The following is a 22,076-nucleotide window of genomic DNA, read 5'->3' as shown; positions in this document are numbered from 1 at the left end:
GAGTGGAGGCCATCAGAGGAGACCTGCTATGGACCTGAAAGATTCCGCCCCAGGTCAGCCCTCCACTCCCCACCTCCCCACAATTTGAGAATGAGAGAGAACAGGAGTCAGGAGCAGGAGTGTTGGCCCCAGTAGACTCCAAGCAATGTTGGACATGATTCTGATTTGCTAAACACTGTGTAGATGTTTTTAAACAAAGTCCACTTAAAGTTACTGCCCTAATCAAGGAGTACTGGATTATAAAAACATCTATAAATCTGAATTTGAGTATTTTTTCAAACAAAATTGTTAAACCAGAGGTGTTGCTTTTTTTTCTTGTCATCTCTTAGTCCTCAGTTAAATATACTAATAAGGAAAATGCACCAAAACTTTTGGCTAATAGTTGTGCTTTAACTTTATATTTGTTACTTCATAGAGACTCTGTTATGAAAAGCTTTGTATTCTGAATCACTGTACAGTTGTTCTTTGATCCTGTCAGTCAAATCTCATTTTTAGGGTCTTGACTAGGTTTTATGAAAGCCCAGTAAGCCAGTTTGCCCATAAGGCAGTCATCAGTCCTATTTCCTGATGCCACGTGACAGAAGGGGTCCATGTAGAATTTCGTTTCTTCCTGGAAGTCCCAAGGAAACCTACAAGTATTATGATAACTAGGAAGGAAACCTGCAAGTATTATGATGAACTGGGAAGGAAACCTGTAAGTATTATGATGAACTAGGTAGAACTACATGTCTCTCATGTGAAAGGCATCTCCCTCTGTTTAACAGGATGTGGGGAGTTTTAGGACAGGGAAGAAAGTGCTCAATTAGAAAGAAGCAAAGACAGTTACTCTAGAGTGGAGCTGGCCTTCTAGTCCTCAAGACTGGGGAGCAGCAGTTGGGGCTCATTAGTGAAGAGTTTCATTTTTTTCATTTTCTGGACAGTGCTCTCCATGTTACTGAAGTCTTCTTTGTGGGTTGCTGGACCAGGAATATTAACCATTGCCTCTTGGCCCTCCTTGTTCTCAGGATTCCAGCTTTCCCTCCTGGCCAGAAATGTTCAGCCTGGACTCATTCAGAAAAGGTAAGACTGCAACTGTGCTTGTGACCTCATGCCCTTCCTTATTGGGATGGGCAGCTCTGAGGGCTGTGAAAGTCTCTCCCCAGTATGTAGTTTTGGCCCATTTCTTTGGGTGGTTTTCCAAAGTCCTTTCCTATAGCCTTCCTTTTGCATGGTGCTTATAATCTGTGCTAACCCTTGCCATCGCCTTTGCCATGCTTCCTCCTGGTGCTCCCTTCTGCGTACTCCCTGCTTATTAAAATCCTTTTTTTTTTTTCTGAGATGGAGTCTTACTTCTGTCGCCCAGGCTGGAGTGCAGTGGCACGATCTCGGTTCAGTGCAACCTCCGCCTCCTGGGTTGAAGCAATTCTCCTGCCTCAGCTTCCGTAGTAGCTGGGATTACAGGAATCGGCTGCCAAGCTCGGCTAATTCTTTTTTTTTTTAGTTGAGACGGGGTTTCACCATGTTGGCCAGGCTGGTCTCAAACTGTTGACCTCAAGTGATCCACCCACCTCGGCCTCCCAAAGTGCTGGAATTACAGGTGTGAGCCACCGTGCCTGGCCTCTAAAATCCTATTTTTCTAGGCTAGTATTTTATACCATCTCCTTCATGAACCTTTCCTAATTCTGTTGACCAAATGCAATCTTTCTCCAATCTTCCTCAGTACCATACCTGTTCGTTCTCATGGTTAGTCTATTCTGAATTAATCATTTTGTCACTAGATTGGAAGCTCCCTGTAGCCAGGGCCTGTTGTGTGCTTTTATCATGCATAGCACCTGGCCAGCATTTTGCACATAGTAGACCTCAGTAAACACTGGTGGAAGTGGATTGAGTCTGTATTAGGCTGTTCTTGCATTGGTATAAAAAAATACCTGAGACTGGGTAATTTATAAGAAAAGAGGTTTAATTGGCTCACATTTCTGCAGGGTGTATAGGAAACATGCTGCTGGCATCTGTTTGGCTTCTGGGGAGGACTCAGGGAGCTTTTACTCAGGGGCAGAAGGTGAAGCGGGAGCAGGCATGTCACATGGCAAAAATCAGGATCCAGGGAGAGAGTTGGGGAGGTGCCACACAATTTAAACAAGATTGGCTGGGCATGATGGCTCACGCCTGTAATCCCAGCACTTTGGGAGGCCAAGGTGGACGGATTGCCTGAACTCAGGAGTTCCAGACCAGGCTGGACAACACGGTGAAACCCCGTCTCTACTAGAATACAAAAAATTATCCAGGCGTGGCAGTGTGTGCCTATAGTCCCAGCTACTGGGAGGCTGAGGCAGGAGAATAGCTTTAACCCGGGAGGCAGAGGTTGCAGCGAGCTGAGATTACACCACTGCACTCCAGCCTGGGCAACAGAGCAAGACTCAGTCTCAAAAAAAAAAAAAAAAAAAAAAGCCATGTGTGGTGGTGGGCACCTGTAATCCCAGCTACTCGGGAGGCTGAGGCAGGAGAATTGCTTGAACCTGGGAGACGGGTTGCAGTGAGCTGAGATCGTGCCATTGCACTCCAGCCTGGGCAACAAGAGTGAGATGCCATCTCAAAAATAAATAAATAAATAAATAAAATAAACAAGATCTCATGAGAGGCTGGGCTCAGTGGCTCACGCCTGTAATCCCAGCACTTTGGGAGGCCAAAGTGGGCGGATCACTTGAGGTCAGGCATTTGAGACCAGCCTGGCCAACATGATGAGACCCCTGTCTCTACTAAAAATACAGAAAATTAGCCAGGTATGGTGGTGTGCTCCTGTATTCCCAGCTACTTGGGAGGCTGAGGCATGAGAATTGCTTGAACCCAGGAGGTGGAGGTTGTAGTGAGTCAAGATCGTGCCACTGCACTCCAGCCTGGGCGACAGGGCAAGAATCCATCTCAAAAAAAAAAAAAAAGATTTCATGAGCATTTACTCACTATCGCAAGGATAGCAGCAAGCCACGAGGCATCCACTCTATGACCCTTCAACAGCAGAGATTACATTTCTTTTTTTTTTTTTGAGACGGAGTCTCACTCTGTTGTTGCCCAGGCTGGAGTGCAGTGGCACGAGCTCGGCTCACTGCAACCTCTGCCTCCTGGGTTCAAGCAATTCTCCTGCCTCAGCCTCCCGAGTAGCTGGGACTACAGGCGTGCGCCACCACGCCTGGGTAATTTTTGTATTTTTAGTAGAGATGGGGTTTCGCCATATTGGCCAGGCTTGTCTCTAACTCCTGAGCTCAAGTGATTCGCCCGTCTCGGCCTCCCAAAGTGTTGGGATTACAGGCGTGAGCCACCGGCAGGAGATTACATTTCAACATGAGATTTGGGTAGGGACAAATATCCACACTATATCAAAGTCATTCTTACATTAGTGATCATAGAAACTCTGGCAAGTCTTGCTGGGCGCGGTGGCTCACGCCAGTAATCCCAGCACTTTGGGAGGCCGAGGCGGGCAGGTCACGAGGTCAGGAGATCGAGACCATCCTGGCCAATATGGTGAAACCCCGTCTCTACTAAAAATACAAAAAAAAAATTAGCCGGGTGCGATGGCGGGTGCCTGTAGTCCCAGCTACTCGGGAGGCTGAGGCAGGAGAATGGCGTGAACCCAGGGGGCAGAGCTTGCAGTGAGCCGAGATCACACCACTGCACTCTGGCCTGGGTGAAAGAGCGAGACTCCATCTCAAAAAAAAAAAAAAAAAAAAAAAAAGAAACTCTGGCAAGTCTTGAAATTAGTGCTCTACAGCAAACGGAGTGAGGGGGTTGCATAGGCAATGGCAGAATTGAGCCATGACAGGGCTTATAGGGTAGAGTTCACTGTGTGTTTATAGGAGGTAAAGTAGCTTGTGGGGACTTTAGGGGCCAGATCCTGAGAGCTTTGTATTTCTTAGAACATGACTTTTCTTCTTCAAGAGACTGAAGAGTAAAGGGCCTGTAGCCCGTGTTGAAGCTGATCCTGAGGCTTCTGTCTGAGGATATTTTACAAATAAATAAGAACCATAACAGAACGTCTATAACTGCTGATTAAACAGGTCTTCCTGATTGTGTCTTCTCTCTCTCTAAGTTGTGTTCCTCGAGGCCTGGGAAACCCCTGGCCAAGTGGTGCCCTGTGTAAACCATTGAATGGGGCCAGAAGGAGGGCTGGACGTACCAGGGCTCAGAGAGCAGCCTGTCCCTGTCTCCTTGTGTGTCTCCAGCCACTCCATCTGTTTTCATATTGTTTGAAAAAATTTATTTCAGTCATCCTCATCCTGGGCTTTTTTTTTTTTTTTTTGGCCAACTATATGTAAGAAGGAAAAAACTGAACTTGAGATTAGTGTGGGCAGCACATTTTTTTTTTTTTTTTTAGCTAAAATTAGCACTTTGTGTTTACTTACTAACTAGTGGGCTTTATTGTCTACCCACTTGTAAAAGGTCGATGAAAACAGGTTTTCTTATGGTGAGTGTCTCTGAATTAATAGTACTGATTTTGTAAAGAGATGGAAAGCCCAATAAAAATCATGATCCTCGGCTGAGCACGGTGGCTCACGCCTGTAATCCCAGCACTTTGGGAGGCTAAGGTGGGCAGACTACTTGACGTCAGGAGTTCGAGACCAGCCTGGCCAAAAACGGGGTGAAACCCCGTCTCTACTAAAAAAAAAAAAAATACAAAAATCAGCTGGGCATGGTAGCAGTCACCTGTAATCCCAGCTACTCGGGAGGCTGAGGCAGCAAATCGCTCGAACCCGGGAGGCAGAGGTGGCAGTGAGCTGAGATCACACCACTGCACTCCAGCCTGGGTGACAGAGCGAGACTCTGTCTCAAAAAAAAAAAAAAAAAAGAAAAATTTTTTTTTTCTGTCTGGGGGCCGTGTCCCATGCCTGTAATCCCAGCACTTTGGGAGGCCAAAACAAGAAGATTGTTTGAGCCAGGAGTTTGAGAGCAGCCTGGACAGCATTGGGAGACCCTGTCTCTCTGTATTTTTAGCAAGCTCCACCTCCCGGATTCATGCCATTTTTTTGCCTCGGCCTCCCGAGTAGCTGGGACTACAGGCGCCAGCCACCACGCCTGGCTAATTTTTTGTATTTTTAGTGGAGATGGGGTTTCACCGTGTTAGCCAGGATGGTCTCAGTCTCCTGACCTCGTGATCCACCCACCTTGGCCTCCTAAAATGTTGGGATTACAGGCGTGAACCACCGCGCCCGGCCATTTTTTGTTAGTTTGTTTTGTTTTGTTTTATTCTGTATTTTTTTAAGAAATAAAAAAATAAATAAATAAAAATATATATATATTTTTGGTGGAAACAGGGTCTTCCTATGTTTCCCAAGCTGTTCTCAAACTCCTGGCTTCATGTAATCCTCCTCCCTTGGCCTCCCAAAGTGTTGGGACTACAGGTGTGAGCCACTGTGCTTGGCTTGAGTTTTCCTTTTACATGTTTCTTTGCTCTTCATCATGAAATTATGAGCTCCTACGGTGTCATGAACCTTGAGAGGAAATGTAAATTGATGTGAAAGTTGATGTGAAGCTTGAGGTTCCCGAGTTTGATTGACTGGGGCTTGAATCTGGCTTTCGCTAATACTAGCAAGGTGTTAACTTACCTGATCCCGTTTCCTACCTGCTATCTTCAGGACTACAGTGAAGATATTAGAGCTGAAATATAGGAAAAGCACCTGGCTGTGGTCGGTGCTCAACCCTTACTCTTGGGCATGGTATGCCTTTGATAAATACTGGAGAGCTATAGCCTTGCCTCAGCATGCAGTGTGCTGTGAGGCTGCATGATTGAGCACCTGCTATATAGGAGACACTAGGGTGAAGAGAGCTCTATTTCAGAGATGCTTCTTGGTACTCTGGAGCTTATAGCCTCAATAGGATGGGCCATTTGATGGTTCTGATGGAAACAGCTATAGCAATTCCATGCAGCATTGTGGATGGTGGCCCACTGGGTCTTGTGGCTAGCTACCATCTTCTCATTATGTAATTTAACAAAGCTGTTGGCGAGAATGCCCATGTTCCTGGTAAGTTACTTGTTACTGCCCTTGCCAGCATCTTAACTCAGCTGTCTGATTTATTACCTGTAATGCCATCAGACTCAGGCTACAAAGAGCAAGCTGAACAATAAAAAAGAGCAAACAAAAAAAAAAAGAAAAAAAGAGCAAGCTGAGTCTTTCACAGCCAGCACAAAACTTTGAAAAATACTGGATCAATAGCAAGAATGTGCATTTTCTCTCCAGGTACATGGTCAGAAGTGGGCTCAGTGAAGTTATGGGATTGTAAAAACTCTCTCCCAATTGCTGAAAATGCTTAATGAGATAATAACTAATCATTGAATCATTTATTCTTTTTTTTTTTTCAATCCAGCATCCCTGGATGTGAATGAGGACCCTCCTTAAACAGGAATGGAGAGGTTGAGCTGGTCATTTCCAACCTTAGCTTCAAGGCAGAACTGGAATTAGTTTCAAAATAAACCTTGATCCTAGGCACTTAGTTCTAGAAGATCCTACAAGCACGTCTGCTGTAACCCTATGTATGTTTTCTGTAAAATCACATACCTATAAAATAAAAAGAAAAAAATCACACATCTATAATATTATAAGAGAGCTTATGGGAAAAATAGAATTGGGCCAATGCAACTGCAGCTTTGTGACCAAAATATGACAAAAACAATTATTGGTGCTTGGGAAGATGCTTTGGACCACCTAGACAGGCAGCTCAGGGTGATGTGATGCTGCAAATGTACAAAGAGCCGTCTTCTTTTTTTTTTTGAGACGGAGTCTTGTTCTGTGGCCAGGCTGGAATGCAATGGCACGATCTCAGCTCACTGCACCCTCTGCCTCCCGGGTTCAAGTGATTCTCGTGCCTCAGCCTCCTGAGTAGCTGGGACTACAGGCACACGCCACCACGCCCTGCCAATTTTTGTATTTTTAGTAGAGACGGGGTTTCACCATGTTGGCCAGGATGGTCTCGATCTCTTGACCTCGTGATCCACTGGCCTCAGCCTCCCAAAGTGCTGGGATTATAGGCGTGAGCCACCGCGCCGGGCTACAAAGAGCCTTCTAATGCGAGCAGAGCTGGCAGTTACCGAGGAAGCCCAGGTGGAGGTGGAGTTCTGAAACAGCCACTGTGGTAAAGGAGTGTGTGCAGCTGGGACTGTGGGGGAGGAGGGTTGGAGTGCAGGACTTGCTTCCCCCCCAACATTTTGTTGTGAAAAATTTCAAAAATACTGAAACATTGAAGAAATTGTATAGTGAACACCTTTGTATCTACCACCTTGATTCTCTATAGGTATAGGCACTCAATTTTAATAAAAAAAAAAATAGCTGAAAGGGCTTTTTCTTTCCTGCTGAAGATTATAATTCTACTCCTGCTTTTTCAGATCCTTTGCCTTCAGAATTTTTTGAAACAAGAGTCATGTTTTACTGATATCTTTCTCCTCTTTACCAATTGTATATGAGTCAATTTGCATTCCACAAATGAACATCTTTGTAGAACAGGTGGTTTCTCAAGCTTCAGGTGTGCGTGGCCATCTCTGCTCCCCTTCTACCCCATTTACTATACTGAAACCAGGGGGCAAAGAGAGCAAAGAGTGCATGCATTTCTCCCAGCCCCCAGACTAGTGACTCTCTGAATGTCACCATTTAGGTGGTTTAAAAGGACCTTAAGCCTTCCTTACCCATGTATTTCCACCTTCCCGTGGAAGACTCAGTGAGTGTCTTAATTTTCGTTCATGTACCTCAAGTTTTTGGGACTTCTTAGAAATGTACTTTCTGGTTACTAATAAGTAGCATTTAGCCCCCAAATGAATGGAAGTATTTGGAATGGCAGGTTGTTCTCTTTTAGAAAGAGGGAGAAGGCTGGTAAGCGTGGGTCTGGTTTTAGCTCTCAAGCTGGACCCACATAGTCCAGTCGTCCCTCTCTTGCCCAGCTCTTGGAGGGAAAGAATGATTTGAGATTTGGTGGCTGAGGTAGCCATCCGGGGAACCCATAGCAAAGGCGTAGGTAGCTACCATAAGAAGCAGACACGTGGTGCTTTTGAGTTGACGTAGTACCAAGGCTTTCAGCTTTCTCCTGTTGTCCTGTCACATTCTCACAACTTAAGACTAAGAGAAGTATATAGGATGGGTGTTAACCTCATAGCGGGTAGCTAAGGGAACAGGAAGAGTTTGAGGGCTCTCTCTAAGGCTGTCACGTATCACATCATATGAGACGCTTGCCTTCTTCCTGTGTGGGGTTGTTAGTGCTGTTCCTCAGAACCTGTGGCTGCTCCCAGCACTGTCCAGCAGCCCTGTTGCCCAGAGCTCCTCACGGATGCTCTGAGTGAGTCAGTTCAGGGGTCTGTGACTGTGAGGGGTGAGAACATGTCGCCCTGATGCCCTCTCTCTTTCCCCAGATCGGGCCCAGCACAGGCAGCGTCAGTGCAAACTTCCCCCACCCCGCCTTCCACCCATGTGTGTCAACCCTGCCCCAGGAGGGACCATCTCTCGAGGTAAGGGAGGAGTCTTGCCTCCAGCAACAGCTTGGTCCAGGGTCTGTGGGGAGGTGGGTGGCAACGGGAGCCCTGGTGCCAGGGCCACAGGCCTCCAGAAAGCGAGTGAGGAAGGGTGGGGTTAGCAGAGCTATTGGAGCCCTGAGGGAGAAATTACTTGGAAAAGTCTGGATTTTTTCATGATCCTTGGACTCATGGCCTGCACCCTGCAGTCTTCTTGGGCCTCCTTGTGTGGCCTGGACTAAAGCCTAGGCTCAGTTTGGGTGGTTCTCTCAGCACCAGCATGGAGAATCCGCAGGGCTTGGGGCATCGAGGCTCCTAGAAGTCCCTGATCAGGTGGCTCAGAGAGCAGGGTGCTTGTAGCAGGGCTGGAACAGACAGCCCTGACTCAACCCTAGTGCTTTCCATCTTGGAGGCTTTGGAGATACACACAGATCACTTTCCTGTCTCCCATGTGGCACCTCAAAGCACTTTACTGACATTAAAATGTGCCTCTCAGTCCACTTGGCAAGGTAGGCTGTCCTTTTGATTGGGGAGAATGTTAGAGCACCAGGTAAGTGGCAGCTTACCTCAGGCCCTACCAGTACCCAGGGATGGCACCAGGGATAGGACCCAGGGAAGCATCGCTGCACATGAGCGCCTCCTCTTCTCCCTCAGACTTATTAATATACCTTTTCCAGGCCTGCTAAGGCCAGTGCTCCTGGAAGCCTTTTTGTCCTAATAGCTGCTCTTTTCTGCCCCATAGGCTGCCTGTTCACACCCCTCTACCTAGCAGAAGGAGCCCTGTTTTAGGTCATAGAGTCATTTTCTCATCTAGAGACAGCATGTCTACTCTAGGGTCTGTCTGTAAAGTGCTTTGAAGGTCAAGAGCTCAGGAGAGTGTGGGGAACACAGAGCACCTCAGTTTCTGCAGCCCATGCTGCTGCTGCGTCCCAGGCAGTTTTCACACTCCTGCTGCCGTGGCCCTGACTACTGACAGCAGGATAGAAATGAGTACTTCTAGCCCCCTGACCATTTGACTTAGGTTTTAAAGAAATGCCACCCCCCTACCGTTACCAAAACAAGAGTTGATTGCCCTTTTTTTTTTCTTTCTTAAAATGCCCTGTAACTCGAAAAGGCTGAACGTTAACATTTCCAACATGGCAGGTGAGTGGCTCTGAGAGTGTCAGATGTGCTTTGGCTAAGCTTGAAGACGGTTAGTCGGGGTTAACCAGGCAGTTGGCTAGGCAGTGCCTTCTTGAGCACACGTGGAAGAGAACACTGATCACGGGATGGGCAGTTGCTGCCTCTGGGGCAGACCCACAAGTGCTGTGCTCTCTTCCCCAGAGGAGTGCAGACCCCGAGCCTGGTGGTCTCTCCTCACAGCTGCGCCTCCAGGAGGCATCCGTGGGTATGTGCATTTTGCCTTCTCTCTCTCAGCTGGAAGCAACAGCCCTCTTGGCCTGCAGATAGCAATCAGGCCTCTCCCCTGTGCTTTCTAGCTCCTTAGAGGCTTCACTGGTGCTCCTGCCCTTAAGGAGATGTGTTGCAGCAACAGTCTCTCTGGTGTTTATATAAGGAAAACAGTGCACAGAAAATGGTGGCCATTTATATCGATCACAGTACTCAGCAGAATCAGATTTGGAACTGAAAAAAAATGATCACCTCCCTACTTCCTTGACCCCCCTTCCTCCACTGCCAATGTCTTCCCAAGGCTTCCTTGCAGGGTAAGGGGTGAGTACATCAAGAAACTCACCTCTGGCTGTCCCCTGTCACTCGGCCCCACCTACTCAGATTTGAGACACAGAAAGCACCGTGGGATGACACTTCTGGCAGGATCTTGGGGGCCACAAACTGATCTTTCCTGTCCATTGCCTCAAATAGATGTGTGCCCTCTTCTTGATGTGGTGGTTTACGTCAAGAGACTTGTGGCTGGCCGGGCATGGTGGCTTACGCCTGTAATCTCAGAATTTTGGGAGGCTGAGGTGGGTGGATCATCTGAGGCCAGGAGTTCGAGACCAGCCTGGCCAACATGGTGAAACCCCGTCTCTACTAAACATACAAAAAATTAGCTGGGCGTGGTGGTGCATGCCTGTAATCCCAGCTACTTAGGAGGCTGAGGCAGGAGAATTCCTTGAACGCAGGAGGCGGGTGTTGCAGTGAGCTGAGATCGCACCACTACACTCTAGCCTGGGCAACACAGCGAGACTCCGTCTCAAAAAAAAAAAAGAGACCTATGGCTTATGTGGAAGGGGAAGCCATGAGGACGGATGACCTGGTAGGGCAGTCGGGTGCCCACCTGGCTCCTGTAGCTCCTCTTACCCGTCTCCTTGCCAGCCAAGTGGATCCTTTCTTGCCATTTTGACCACGTGTAATATATCTAAATATGGTTGGGTAAGTTGCCAAAATATAGGCTGAGACCCCTGGTTTCTTTAGGTGTTGGTGGTCCCTTCCACTGTCCCTCCAGAAGTTCTCTGCTCTGCCCCAAAGCCTGAACTATCTTGGGCTTCCTCTTGTTGCCTTTTTCTGGGGCCTCCAAAGTATAGGTTCCTAAAGCATTCTCCCATGTATTCAGCAGATCCTTTACGCCTTAATTCTGTGCTGCTAGATGTAGTTGTTTAGCACATGTAGTACCAGATGTCATCCCCGATCCAGAAGTGGATAGAGAGATTGCTGAGCCAGTAAACGCTTTCTTTTTTCAGAACTTCCCTCCTTTTTCACAGGGAAAGGAAGCAACTTTCTCTCCTCCAAGAATACAGAGGAGGCTTAATGTTGGTGTAAAGAAAGGGGTGCATGCCTAAGGCTCTCTCTTTTTTTTTTTTTGGCCTTTGTTTTATTTCTTCTAACTTTCTATTTTTATTTATTTGTTTATTTATTTGTGAGATGGAGTCTCGCTCTGTCACCCAGGCTGGAATGTGGTGGCATGATGTCGGCTCACTGCAACCTCTGCCTCCTGGATTCATGTGATTCTTGTGCCTCAGCCTCCCTGGTAGCCGGAACTACAGGCATGCACGAGCATGCCCAGCTGATTTTTTTGTATTTTTAGTAGAGACGGGGTTTCACCATTTTGCCCAGGCTGGTCTCCAACTCCTGGGCTCAAGTGATTCGCCTGCCTCAGCCTCCCAAAGTGCTGGGATTACAGGTATGAGCCACCGTGCCTGGTCTTTTTCCTAACTTTCTTTTCTCTTTTTTTGACGGAGTTTCGCTCTTGTTGCCCAGGTGGGAGCACAATGGCGCGATCTTGGCTCACTGCAACCTCCGCTTCCTGGGTTCAAGTGATTCTCTTGCCCCAGCCCCCCAAGTAGTTGGGAATACAGGCATGTGCCACTATGCCTGGCTAATTTTTTGTATTTTTTTAGTAGAGATGGGGTTTCTCCATGTTGGTCAGGCTGGTCTCAAACTCCTGACCTCAGGCAATCTGGCCACCTTGGCTTCCCAAAGTGTTGGGATTACAGGCATGAGCCACCGTGCCCGGCCCTTTTTTCTAACTTTCTTTAAGGTCCTTTACTGATTGATTGATTGATTGAGATGGAGTCTCACTCTTGTCCAGGCTAGAGTTCAATGGTGCAATCTCGGCTCACTGCAACCTTCCTCCTGGGTTCGAGCCATTCTCCTGCCACGGCCTCTTGAGTAGCTGGGATTACAGGCACCCACCACCATGCCCAGAGCTAATTTCTGTATTTTTAGTAGAGATGGAGTTTCACCACGTTGGCCAGGCTGGCCTTGAACTCCTGACCTCAGGTGATCCACCCACCTCGGCCTCCCAAAGTGCTGGGATGACAGGCATGAGCCACCACACCCGGTCTTTAAGGTCCTTTAGAGGAGGAGTTGACAATCTTTTTTTTGTAATCATCAGGTAATAAATATTTTATGCTGTGTCGGGCATATGCTGTTGCAGTTATTTGACTCTGCCATTATAGAATGAAAGCAGTCATAGATAATGGCAAATAACATAATAGAATAACATAGTAAATGAGCGTGGCTCTGTTCCAATAAAACTTTCTAACAACAGGCAGGGGTCTGGATTTGGTCTGCAGGCTGTAGTTTGCCAACTCCTGCTCTAGACCAGTGAGGAGAAGATCGCAGAAGCAGAAGAGTTCCAAGAGCTGCTGTAAAGAGTTGCCCTTATCTTACAAGAGTCAGTGAGGTTTGTGGAGGTGAAATACTTGCTCAGGGTGACTCTTGCTGTTAGAACCCGGTTGAAATAAATGAATAGGAAAAGGGGACTGCATTAGTCCATTTTCATGCTGCTGATAAAGACATACCCAAGACTGGGTAATTTATAAAGAAAAAGAGGTTTAATGGATTCACAGTTCCATGTGGCTGGAGAGGCCTCACAACCATGGTTAGAGGAAAAAGGCACATCTTACATGGTGGCAGACAAGAGAGAAAGACAGAGCCAAGTGAAAGGGGTTTTCCCAGCCGGGCATGGTGGCCCATGCCTGTAATCCCAGCACTTTGGGAGGCTGAGGTGGGTGGATCATGAGGTCAGGAGTTCAAGACCAGCCTGGCCAATATGGTGAAACCCTGTCTCTACTAAAAATACAAAAATTAGCTGGGCATGGTGGCGTGTACCTGTAGTCCCAGCTGCTTGGGAGACTGAGGCAGGAGAATCGCTTGAACCCAGGAAGTGGAGGTTGCAGTAAGCCGAGATCGTGCCAGTGCATTCCAGCCTGGGTGACAGAACAAGACTCCATCTCAAAAAAATAAAAATAAAAAATAAAAAAGGCCAGGCACAGTGGCCCACGCCTGTAATCCCAGCACTTTGGGAGGCCAAGGCAGGCGAATCATGAGGTCAGGAGATCGAGACCATCCTGGCTAACACATTGAAACCCTGTCTCTACTAAAAATACAAAAAATTATCCGGGTGTGGTGGCGGGCACCTGTAGTCCCAGCTACTCGGGAGGCTGAGCCAGGAGAATGGTGTGAACCTGGGAGGTGGAGCTTGCAGTCAGCCGAGATTGCACCACTGCACTCCAGCCTGGGCAACAGAGCGAGACTCTGTCTCAAAAATAAATAAATAAATAAATAAATAAATAAATAAATGAAAGGAGTTTTCCCCTTATTAAACCATCAGATCTCTTGAGACTTACTCACTACTATGAGAACAATATGGGAGAAACTGCCCCCATGATTCAATGACCTCCCAACCAGGTCCCTCCCATGACACATGGGAATTATGGGGGCTACAATTCAAGATGAAATTTGGGTGGGGACACAACCAAACCAAGGACAAAGACCCCCCTGGGAACAAACTAGTTGGCTGGCATCCCTGGATTTTTTTTTTTTTTTTTCTTTTTCTTTTTGAGACAGAGTCTCACTCTGTCGCCAGGCTGGAGTGCAGTGGCGCAATCTCGGCTCACTGCAACCTCTGCCTCCCGGGTTCAAGCAATTCTCCTGCCTCAGCCTCCCGAGTAGCTGGGACTACAGGCGTGTGCCACCACGCCCAGCTAATTTTTGTATTTTTAGTAGAGATGGGGTTTTACCGTGTTGGCCAGGATGGTCTTGATCCCCTGACCTCATGATCCACCCACCTCAGCCTCCCAGAGTGCTGGGATTACAGGCATGAGCCACTGCGCCTGGCTGATTTTTTTTTAACATAAAAATCTAAACATCTGTTCAACACATGTGTTGTAAACTAGAAAAAATAGTATAATGAACCCGCAAGTACCTGCCACCCAGCTTCAACAATTAACTCATGGCCAGTGTTGCTTTGTGTATAGCTCTTCATTTTGGTTTCTTTAGAGGCAAATCTAAGAAATCATGGCATTTCAGCCTTATGCCAAATGGCTGTCAGAACAGAGTGCTATCCTGAGGGCTTCCTCAAGTGCCATAAAGGGCTTGGGTCCTGCTGTCCAGGTGGGGCCTCTCTGTCTAGACTGTTGTCTCCTTCAGCTTTCAGATACCATTTTCTTTTCCTTTTTTTTTTTTTTTTTTTGAAATGGAGGCTTGCTCTGTCACCCAGGCTGAAGTGCAGTGGCGTGATCTTGGCTTACTGCAACCTCCGCCTCCTGGGTTCAAGCGATTCTCCTGCCTCAGCCTCCCGAGTAGCTGGATTACAGGCGTGCGACACTATGCCCGGCTAATTTTTGTATTTTTAGTAGAGATGGGGTTTCGCCATGTTGGCCAGGATGGTCTCGAACTGCTGACCTCAGGTGATCTGCCTGTCTCAGCCTCCCAAAGTGCTGGGATTACAGGCGTGAGCCACTGCGCCTGGCGAGGAACAGCACTTTCACTGCTGGACTTTACGCTGGACCAGCTCAATTCTTGGCAGTTTCCAAAGTTGGGTGTTTTCACCTTCCCCTCCAGCCCTGGGGATTAAATCTGTTTCTGCTTATGTTGAAGAGGTCTTCCTTGGCCTGGCTCCAGATTTTCTTTTTCGTTTTTTAAACTTTTAATAGAGTTGGGGTTTCACTATGCTGCCCAGAATGGTCTCAAAATCCTGGGCTCAAGGGACCCATCCGCCTCAACCTCCCAAAGTGTTGGGATTACAGGCATGAGCCACCGCGCCCGGCCCTGGATCCAGATCTTCACCAGGTTTACTTTGTAAGCCATTAAATAAGATGGGGCTGCCAATTTGCCAGAGGCACGTGAGAGGTAGTTAGTAACAATTGGTAGGACCTAGAGGGAACTAACTTTGCTTCCTTAGATGACATTGAGCTAAGGCCTAGCATTATTTTCCCCCCAAAAGCCTCATTCCATCTTCCTGCCTCCCATCCACATGACTGCTGGTTTAGATTTGCTGGAGAGTGAGCTCTGAAGGGCCGCGCCGAGCCAACCTACTGAAGGCCCAGGGCTGTCGTGAGCGAGGACGGGCTGCGGATGCCCTCGCCTAGGCTTGGGCCTCGGGTCCGCCCAGCCCGCAGGGGGCGCGCGGCGCTCGGGCCGGCCGCTCCCGTTCTCTTCGTCCGGTCCTTGCCGCGCACAGGCCTCGAGGTCGGCGGGAGCACGATGGCGGCCGCTAGGAGACTCATGGCGCTGGCCGCCGGCATCTCTCCGCGCCTGCAGCCGCTGGGTCCCCGCGCTGCTGGGCGACAGGGTCGCTCGCGCGGCTTCTCTTCAAGCTGCGCCCACCCCGACCACACCAAGGAGGCCGCCGAGGCCGAGTCAGGGATGGCCCCCGGCGGGCCTGGGGAAGGCGACGGAAGCTTGGTGAACGGTGAGGGCATCGGCGGGGAGGGCGGTCCGCAGCGCCCTTGACTCCTGGGATGGCAGAGCTAGGGGCGCGGGCCGAAATCGGGCCTGGCGGCCGGGGGTCCTCTCTTCCATAGTGGCCAAGTTCGCCATCCGTCGGCGGGCAGCGGCCTTCCTGTTTGTGAAGCTTAGCGTGGCACAGGCTCGAATGGACTCTTAGAGTACCTGCTCCCGGCAAGAATAGGTAAGAGGTGCGAGACCTCGAGGGAGTGGGGAAAACGAGTAAAAGTCCAACTCCTGCCAGGATGAGTGGCCAAGGGCTAGAGCTTCTAGCGACAAGCATGCCCTCACCAGTGTGAGAAATAGCCCAAAATAACTTCTGGGACATCAGGATCTCAAATAGAGACAGAATGACTGCTCTGGTGGATTCCAGCTTTGTGCCTCCCAAATAGTGCAGAGAATAAAACTGTTGAAAGCATTAAGGATGGGTAGAGAGCGCCAGCCTCCACCAACCTTATCGAGCTGAAGGTGGGGGCGGGGTGGTGGTCTCAGTGCAGCTCTATTGTTAAACCAGTGGGTGTAATGGGCTACTCGAAGTTGGGTCCCTTTGTGACCAACCCCCCCGCCTCCCCCGGCCAAGTCCACTTAGATATGGTTTCTTAACTGCTTGACTCTTAGTTGCTTTACAAGTTACCGCTTAGAGGGAGACAGGATCAGGTGTCCTCCGTCCTGGCCACTTGACACAGGAGTCTGTCCCAAGGAAACAGTCTCAAACCAGGCAGCAGAGTTACATCAGAACGCTTGGAAGCACTTTTTGAAAATATAGAGTCGCCTCCAACATCGCTCCCATTCTCAGGTCCCCTGTGGGGAGCTGGATGTCCATGCGGTGAAAAAGCTCCCCAGGTGATCAGTGTACACGCAGGTGCACATGTGCATATATACAGCTCCTTTTGGAGCTGCCAGAGGCTACAGTGGAGAATGATATGGCCCCCCATGTTCCTAGCAGACCTCTTCATGACCTGGTTAAGCCTTGTGTCTGGTACAAGCTTACCCTAGGTAGATATCTCTTCCCTTTCTGCTCTGGGATTAATCCAAAAAACAAGTGAAAAGAAGCGAGGTACCTCTCATGGTATCTGATGCATCGATTTTCCCCTTGATTCCAGAGAACTTGGGGGAGGAGTAATTCATGCCTGCTCAGATGTAGAGGTTTCCTTTTTTTTTTTTTGAGATGGAGTTTCACTCTTGTTGCCAAGGCTGGAGTGCAGTGGCGCGATCTTGCCTCACTACAACCTCCGCCTCCCAGGTTCAAGCGATTCTCCTGCTTCAGCCTCCCAAGTAGCTGGAACTATAGGCGCCTGCCACCAGGCCTGGCTAATTTTTTGTATTTTTAGTAGAGACGAGGTTTCACTATGTTGGCCAGGTTGTCGAACTCCTGACCTTGTGATCCACCCGCTTTGGCCTCCCAAAGTGCTGGGATTACAGGCATGAGCCACCACGCCCAGCCAGATGTAGAGGTCTTTAATCAGTCCCCACACATAGTTTCGTTCTGTGGGAGTCTTTTGCAGTGTGCTTAGATACGGTTGAGAGCTGGGGCCTGGTATTCAGCATCTGGATCTCATCACTTGAGATACATGGGGCCAGATCTCTCTTGTGTGTGTCTTATTTTAGGAAGAGCCTTGCATTGTCTTGATCTCCAGTTTGTGTGTGTGGTGGATTTTTGTTTTTGTATTTTTTGCTTGCTTGTTTGTTTAGTGTCTTCTTTCAGACATCAGACTAGGGGGGTTTATTGACCAACCAGGCTTTTGTAGGTGATGTATGAAATCAGGAGGTTGGGTGGGGAAGAGGATGCTGGTAGGATCCCTTCTGTGGTGTGTGGGTCACTGGCCCTTCTTCAGGAGATGGTTATTCAAGTGGGTCTGGCCCCACTCTTCCCTGTAAACCCTGAAGTCATTCCTCTTTTCTTTTCCAAGATGCTCCTGGGTGGTTTGGGGTCATGAGCCAACATCCTCAGAATCCAGCCCAGGGTTGCCCTGATACACACCCCATGGAGTTTTTAAAAGAAAAAGAACAACTGTAATGCTTTTGTTCTTATTTTCTTAGCTTCTAGGGACCTATTAAAAGAGTTCCCACAGCCCAAAAATCTTCTCAACAGTGTGATTGGAAGAGCCCTCGGCATCTCACATGCAAAAGACAAACTAGTCTACGTGCACACAAATGGACCGAAGAAAAAGGTAACTCTGCTGGTGGCAAGGAAAAACATTGGTATGACTCAGAAAGGAGGCTGTTTGTCCTTTCTCTCTTAGGTTTGTTTGTCAAGGAGGCCATAGAATGGGTTTCCTGAATTAAAATGGTCAGCAGAGACTCAGAGCAAAGCTAGGTTTGAAGAAGAGCCAGAATACACATGGCTGGTTTAGGGAAGGGGAACACAGGGCAAATGAGGTGCCATCTTATCTAAGACAGGCGCCTATACGGATCCTTGGTTTTTGCCCCCATCGACTACGGACTGCAGAGGGTTAGAGTTGATGATAATTCTTGCCCTTAGAGTCTTATAGATTCTGGAACCATAGAAGCATGCCGGTAAACCATTCTGGATGATTTTTTAACATTTATTTTATTTATTTTTGTAGAGACAGAGTCAGAGTCTCTCTGTCACCCAGGCTGGAGTGCAGTGGCGCAATCATAACTCACAGTAACCTCAAACTCCTGGGATCAAGTGATCCTCCCGCCTCAGCCTCCATAGTAGCTGGGATTACAGACAGGTGCCACCACACTCGGCTAATTTTTTCGTATTTTTTGTAGAGACGGGTTCTTGCTATGTTGCTCAGGGTGGTCTCAAACCCCTTGGTTCAAGGGATCCTCCCTCCTTAGCCTCCCAAAATGCTGGGAGCCACCACTGCTCTCAGTCTGGATGATTTTTAAAGATAAAGATGGGGCCTGGTTGTAGTGGTTCATGCCTGTAATCCCAGCACTTTAGGAGGCGGAGTAGGGAGGATCCCTTGAGCCCAGGGGTTTGGGACCAGCCTGGGCAACATACTGAGACCCCATTTCTACAAAAAATGAAAAAGTTACTCAGGCATTGTGGTGCAGGCCTGTAGTCCCAGCTACTAGGGAAGCTGAGATGAGGGGATTGCTTGAGCCCAGAAGGTTGAGGCTGCAGTGAGCTGTGATCGCGCAACTGCACTCCAGCCTGGGCAACAGCATGAGATCCTGTACCCCACAAAAAAAAAAAAGATGAGGCCAGGCGCGGTGGCTCATGCCTGTAATTCCAGCACTTTGGGAGGCCGAGGCGGGCGGATCACGAGGTCAGGAGATCGAGACCATCCTGGCTAACATGGTGAAACCCCATCTCTACTAAAAGTACAAAAAATTAGCTGGGTGTGGTGGCGGGCGCCTGTAGTCCCAACTACTTGGGAGGCTGAGGCAGGAGAATGGTGTGAACCCGGGAGGCAGAGCTTGCAGTGAGCCGAGATCGTGCCACTGCACTCCAGCCTGGGCGACAGTGCAAGACTCTGTCTCAAGAAAAAAAAAAAAAAAAAAAAGATGAAGTTGGATCCCAGCTTGGCCTCTGGCTAGAACATGGCACCTTGAAGAAGCAAAACAACTTGGGGTAGAACAGATGGTTTCACAGTGAGACAGTTAGAGCCTTATAAGGAGTTAATGATGGAATTGGGGTTCTGTCCTCTGTTCTCAACTCTGAACCTAAGCACATTGCTGCTGTGAGGTCTGCTGCTGTGAGGTCTACCACTGTTTATTCTCCATGTAATTTGCAACAACTCTGTAGTCTGGAGTGGCAAGACCTCTGATTTCTCTCTTCTCTTCCCCAGAAAGTCACACTGCACATAAAGTGGCCCAAGAGCGTGGAGGTAGAAGGCTATGGCAGCAAGAAGATTGATGCTGAGCGGCAGGCTGCAGCTGCGGCCTGCCAGCTGTTCAAGGTGACCCTCCCTCAGTGAAAGCCACTCAGACCTTCCTCCTGGGAAACTCCTTGCCCTTTGTTTTTATTGGTAGAGGTTGGCCCATTGTTCTACCACTCACCTGTCCTGAGCCCTTCCCACTTCCTGATTCCTTTCTTACTGTTCAGCCAATGAGATATATATATATATATTTTTTTTTTTCCTTTGAGTCAGAGTTTCACTCTGTTGCCCAGGCTGGAGTGCAGTGATGCGATCTTGGCTCACTGCAACCTCCACTTCCAGGGTTCAAGTGATTCTCCTGCCTCAGCCTCCTGAGTAGCTGGGATTACAGGTGGCCACCACCACACCTGGCTAATATTTGTATTTTTAGTAGAGAGGGGGTTTCACCCTGTTGGCCAGACTGGTCTTGAACTCCTGACCTCAAGTGATCCACCTGCCTAGGCCTCTCAAAGTGTTGGGATTACAGGCTTGAGCTCGTAATCTATTTTCTGTGGTTTTAAAAACCGCCCGGCCTATTTTCTGTGGTTTTAAAAACTACAGAGAGGAACTACTTTATGAAAAACTTCCGACACACAGCGTGATGGATATATTTCCATGTTGGTTTCTGTTTTTCTTTTCTCATCATTTCATGTAGGTTTTTCTCTATAGCAATGTAGTCCTGTCTTACTTTTTTTAATTTTTAAATTTTTTTAAATTTTTGTTTGAGACGGAGTCTCGCTCTGTTGCCTGGGCTGGAGAGCAGTGGCGCGATCTCAGCTCACTGCAAGCTCCGCCTCCCGGGTTCACGCCATTCTCCTGCCTCAGCCTCCCAAGTAGCTAGGACTACAGGCACCCGCCACCATGCCCGGCTAATTTTTGTATTTTTAGTAGAGATGGGGTTTCACCTTGTTAGCCAGGATGGTCTCAATCTCCTGACTTCGTGATCTGCCTACCTTGGCCTCCGAAAGTGCTGGGATTACAGGCATGAGCCACCACGCCTGGCTAACTTTTTTTTTAATTTTTAAAAATATTTTCATTTTTAGGCCGGGCACGGTGGCTCACGCCTGTATTCCCAGCACTTTGGGAGGCCGAGGTGGGCAGATCACGAGGTCAGGAGCTCAAGACCAGCCTGACCAACATGGTGAAATCCTGTCTCTACTAAAAATACAAAAATTAGGTGGGCATGGTGGCGGGCACCTGTAATCCCAGCTACTCGGGAGGCTGAGGCAGGAGAATCATTTGAACCTGGGAGGTGGAGGTTGCAGTGAGCCGAGATCACACCATTGCACTCCAGCCTGGGCAACAGGATGAGACTCCGTCACAAAAAAAATAATAATAATTTTTTTCATTTTTAGTAGAGACGAGGTCTCACTATGTTGCTCAGGCTGGTCTCTAACTCCTGGCCTCAAACAATCCTCCTGCCTCCACCTCCCAAAGTGCTGGGTTTACAGACATGCGGCACCGTGCCTGGCTCTAATTTTTTTTGAGACAGGGTCTTGCTCTGTTGCCCAGACTGGAGTGCAGTGGCGTGATCATGGCTCACTGCAACCTCGATCTCCCAGGCTCAAGCCATCCTCCCACCTCAGCCTCCCCAGTAGCTGGGACTGCAGGCCTCGCCACCATGCCTGGCTAATGTTTTTGTATTTTTTGTAGAGATGGGATTTTTCCATGTTGCCCAGGCTGGTCTCAAACTCCTGGTCTCAAGCAATCCTCCCACCTCAGCCTCGCAAAGTGCTGGGATTACAGGTGTGAACCACCGCACCCGGCCAGGTTCCTAAGTCTTCATCTCTGCTCTGACAAGAAAAAGCCACAGGATGTGTATTCCCTCAGCTTCTCTTCTACTCATGGTCTCCAGGATTTTACTGTTCCTTCTCTTTCCTGCATTTGAAGAGGAAGGTCCCTGTTGCTATTCTGGGCCCCCATAGTACCCATCTCTTTTCTCTGTTCCTGTAATGGTCCATTGCTATAAAGGAATACATGAGACTGGGTAATGTATTAAAGAAAAAAAGGGGGTTTATTTGTCTGACAGTTCCGCAGACTGTACAAGAAGCCTGGTGCCAGCATCTGCTTGACTTCTGGTGAGGCCTCAGGAAGTCACGGTGGAAGGGAAGGGGAGCTGGTGTGTCCCACAGCAAGAGAGAAGCTACAGTCTTTGAAACAACTAGCTCCTGTGTAAACTAACAGGGCAAGAACTCATTCATTACTGTGGGGAGGGCATCAAGCCGTTCCTGAGAGATCTGCCCCCATGACCCAAACACCTCCCGCCAGGCCCACCTTTGTCACTGGGGATCACATTTTGGCATGAGATGTGGAGGGGCAGATACCCAAACTGTAATAGTGCCCTTTTCTGTGTCTCTTCTGCATCTCCTCTCTTGCCCTTTTGTTTAATTTTCAGATTTTTCCTCTTCTGGTTCTTTTCTATAGGCCTCAAAAATACTCAGTGCTCTGATTTTTTCCCTTGGCTCTGATCCACTGCAAACAGCTCTCTGTGCTTGTATTTTCTCCACTCTGCTGACTTGGCCATCTTCGTTCATGTCCTCTAGTTACTTTTTTTTTTTTTTTTTAAATAGAGATGGGGTCTTACTATATTGCTGAGGCTGGTTTTGAACTCC

At 48.4% G+C, this 22,076-nt stretch overlaps 1 protein-coding gene across 10 annotated transcripts in view; it reads left to right on the top strand.

Moving 5' to 3' along the window:
* The window catches only part of DHX30 (DExH-box helicase 30), a 75,838-nt gene that overhangs the window by 35,504 nt on the left and 18,258 nt on the right, over positions 1–22,076 (top strand). For 4 of the 10 annotated variants that reach the window (XM_063721529.1, XM_054550224.2, NM_001131834.2 and 1 more), the window contains 4 exons: positions 1,005–1,059; positions 8,363–8,458; positions 17,672–17,802; positions 19,396–19,506. In XM_063721529.1, the coding sequence (XP_063577599.1) occupies positions 1,032–1,059; positions 8,363–8,458; positions 17,672–17,802; positions 19,396–19,506 (366 nt within the window). In that variant the 5' untranslated portion in view covers positions 1,005–1,031. The other 6 variants (XM_054550226.2, XM_063721530.1, XM_054550227.1 and 3 more) reach the window with 5 other exon arrangements.

Source organism: Pongo abelii, chromosome 2 (genome assembly GCF_028885655.2).
Source record: "Pongo abelii isolate AG06213 chromosome 2, NHGRI_mPonAbe1-v2.0_pri, whole genome shotgun sequence".
NCBI lineage: Eukaryota > Metazoa > Chordata > Mammalia > Primates > Hominidae > Pongo > Pongo abelii.
The sequence above is the reverse complement of the archived record's forward strand: the minus strand, read 5'-3'. Positions and strand labels throughout refer to the sequence as shown.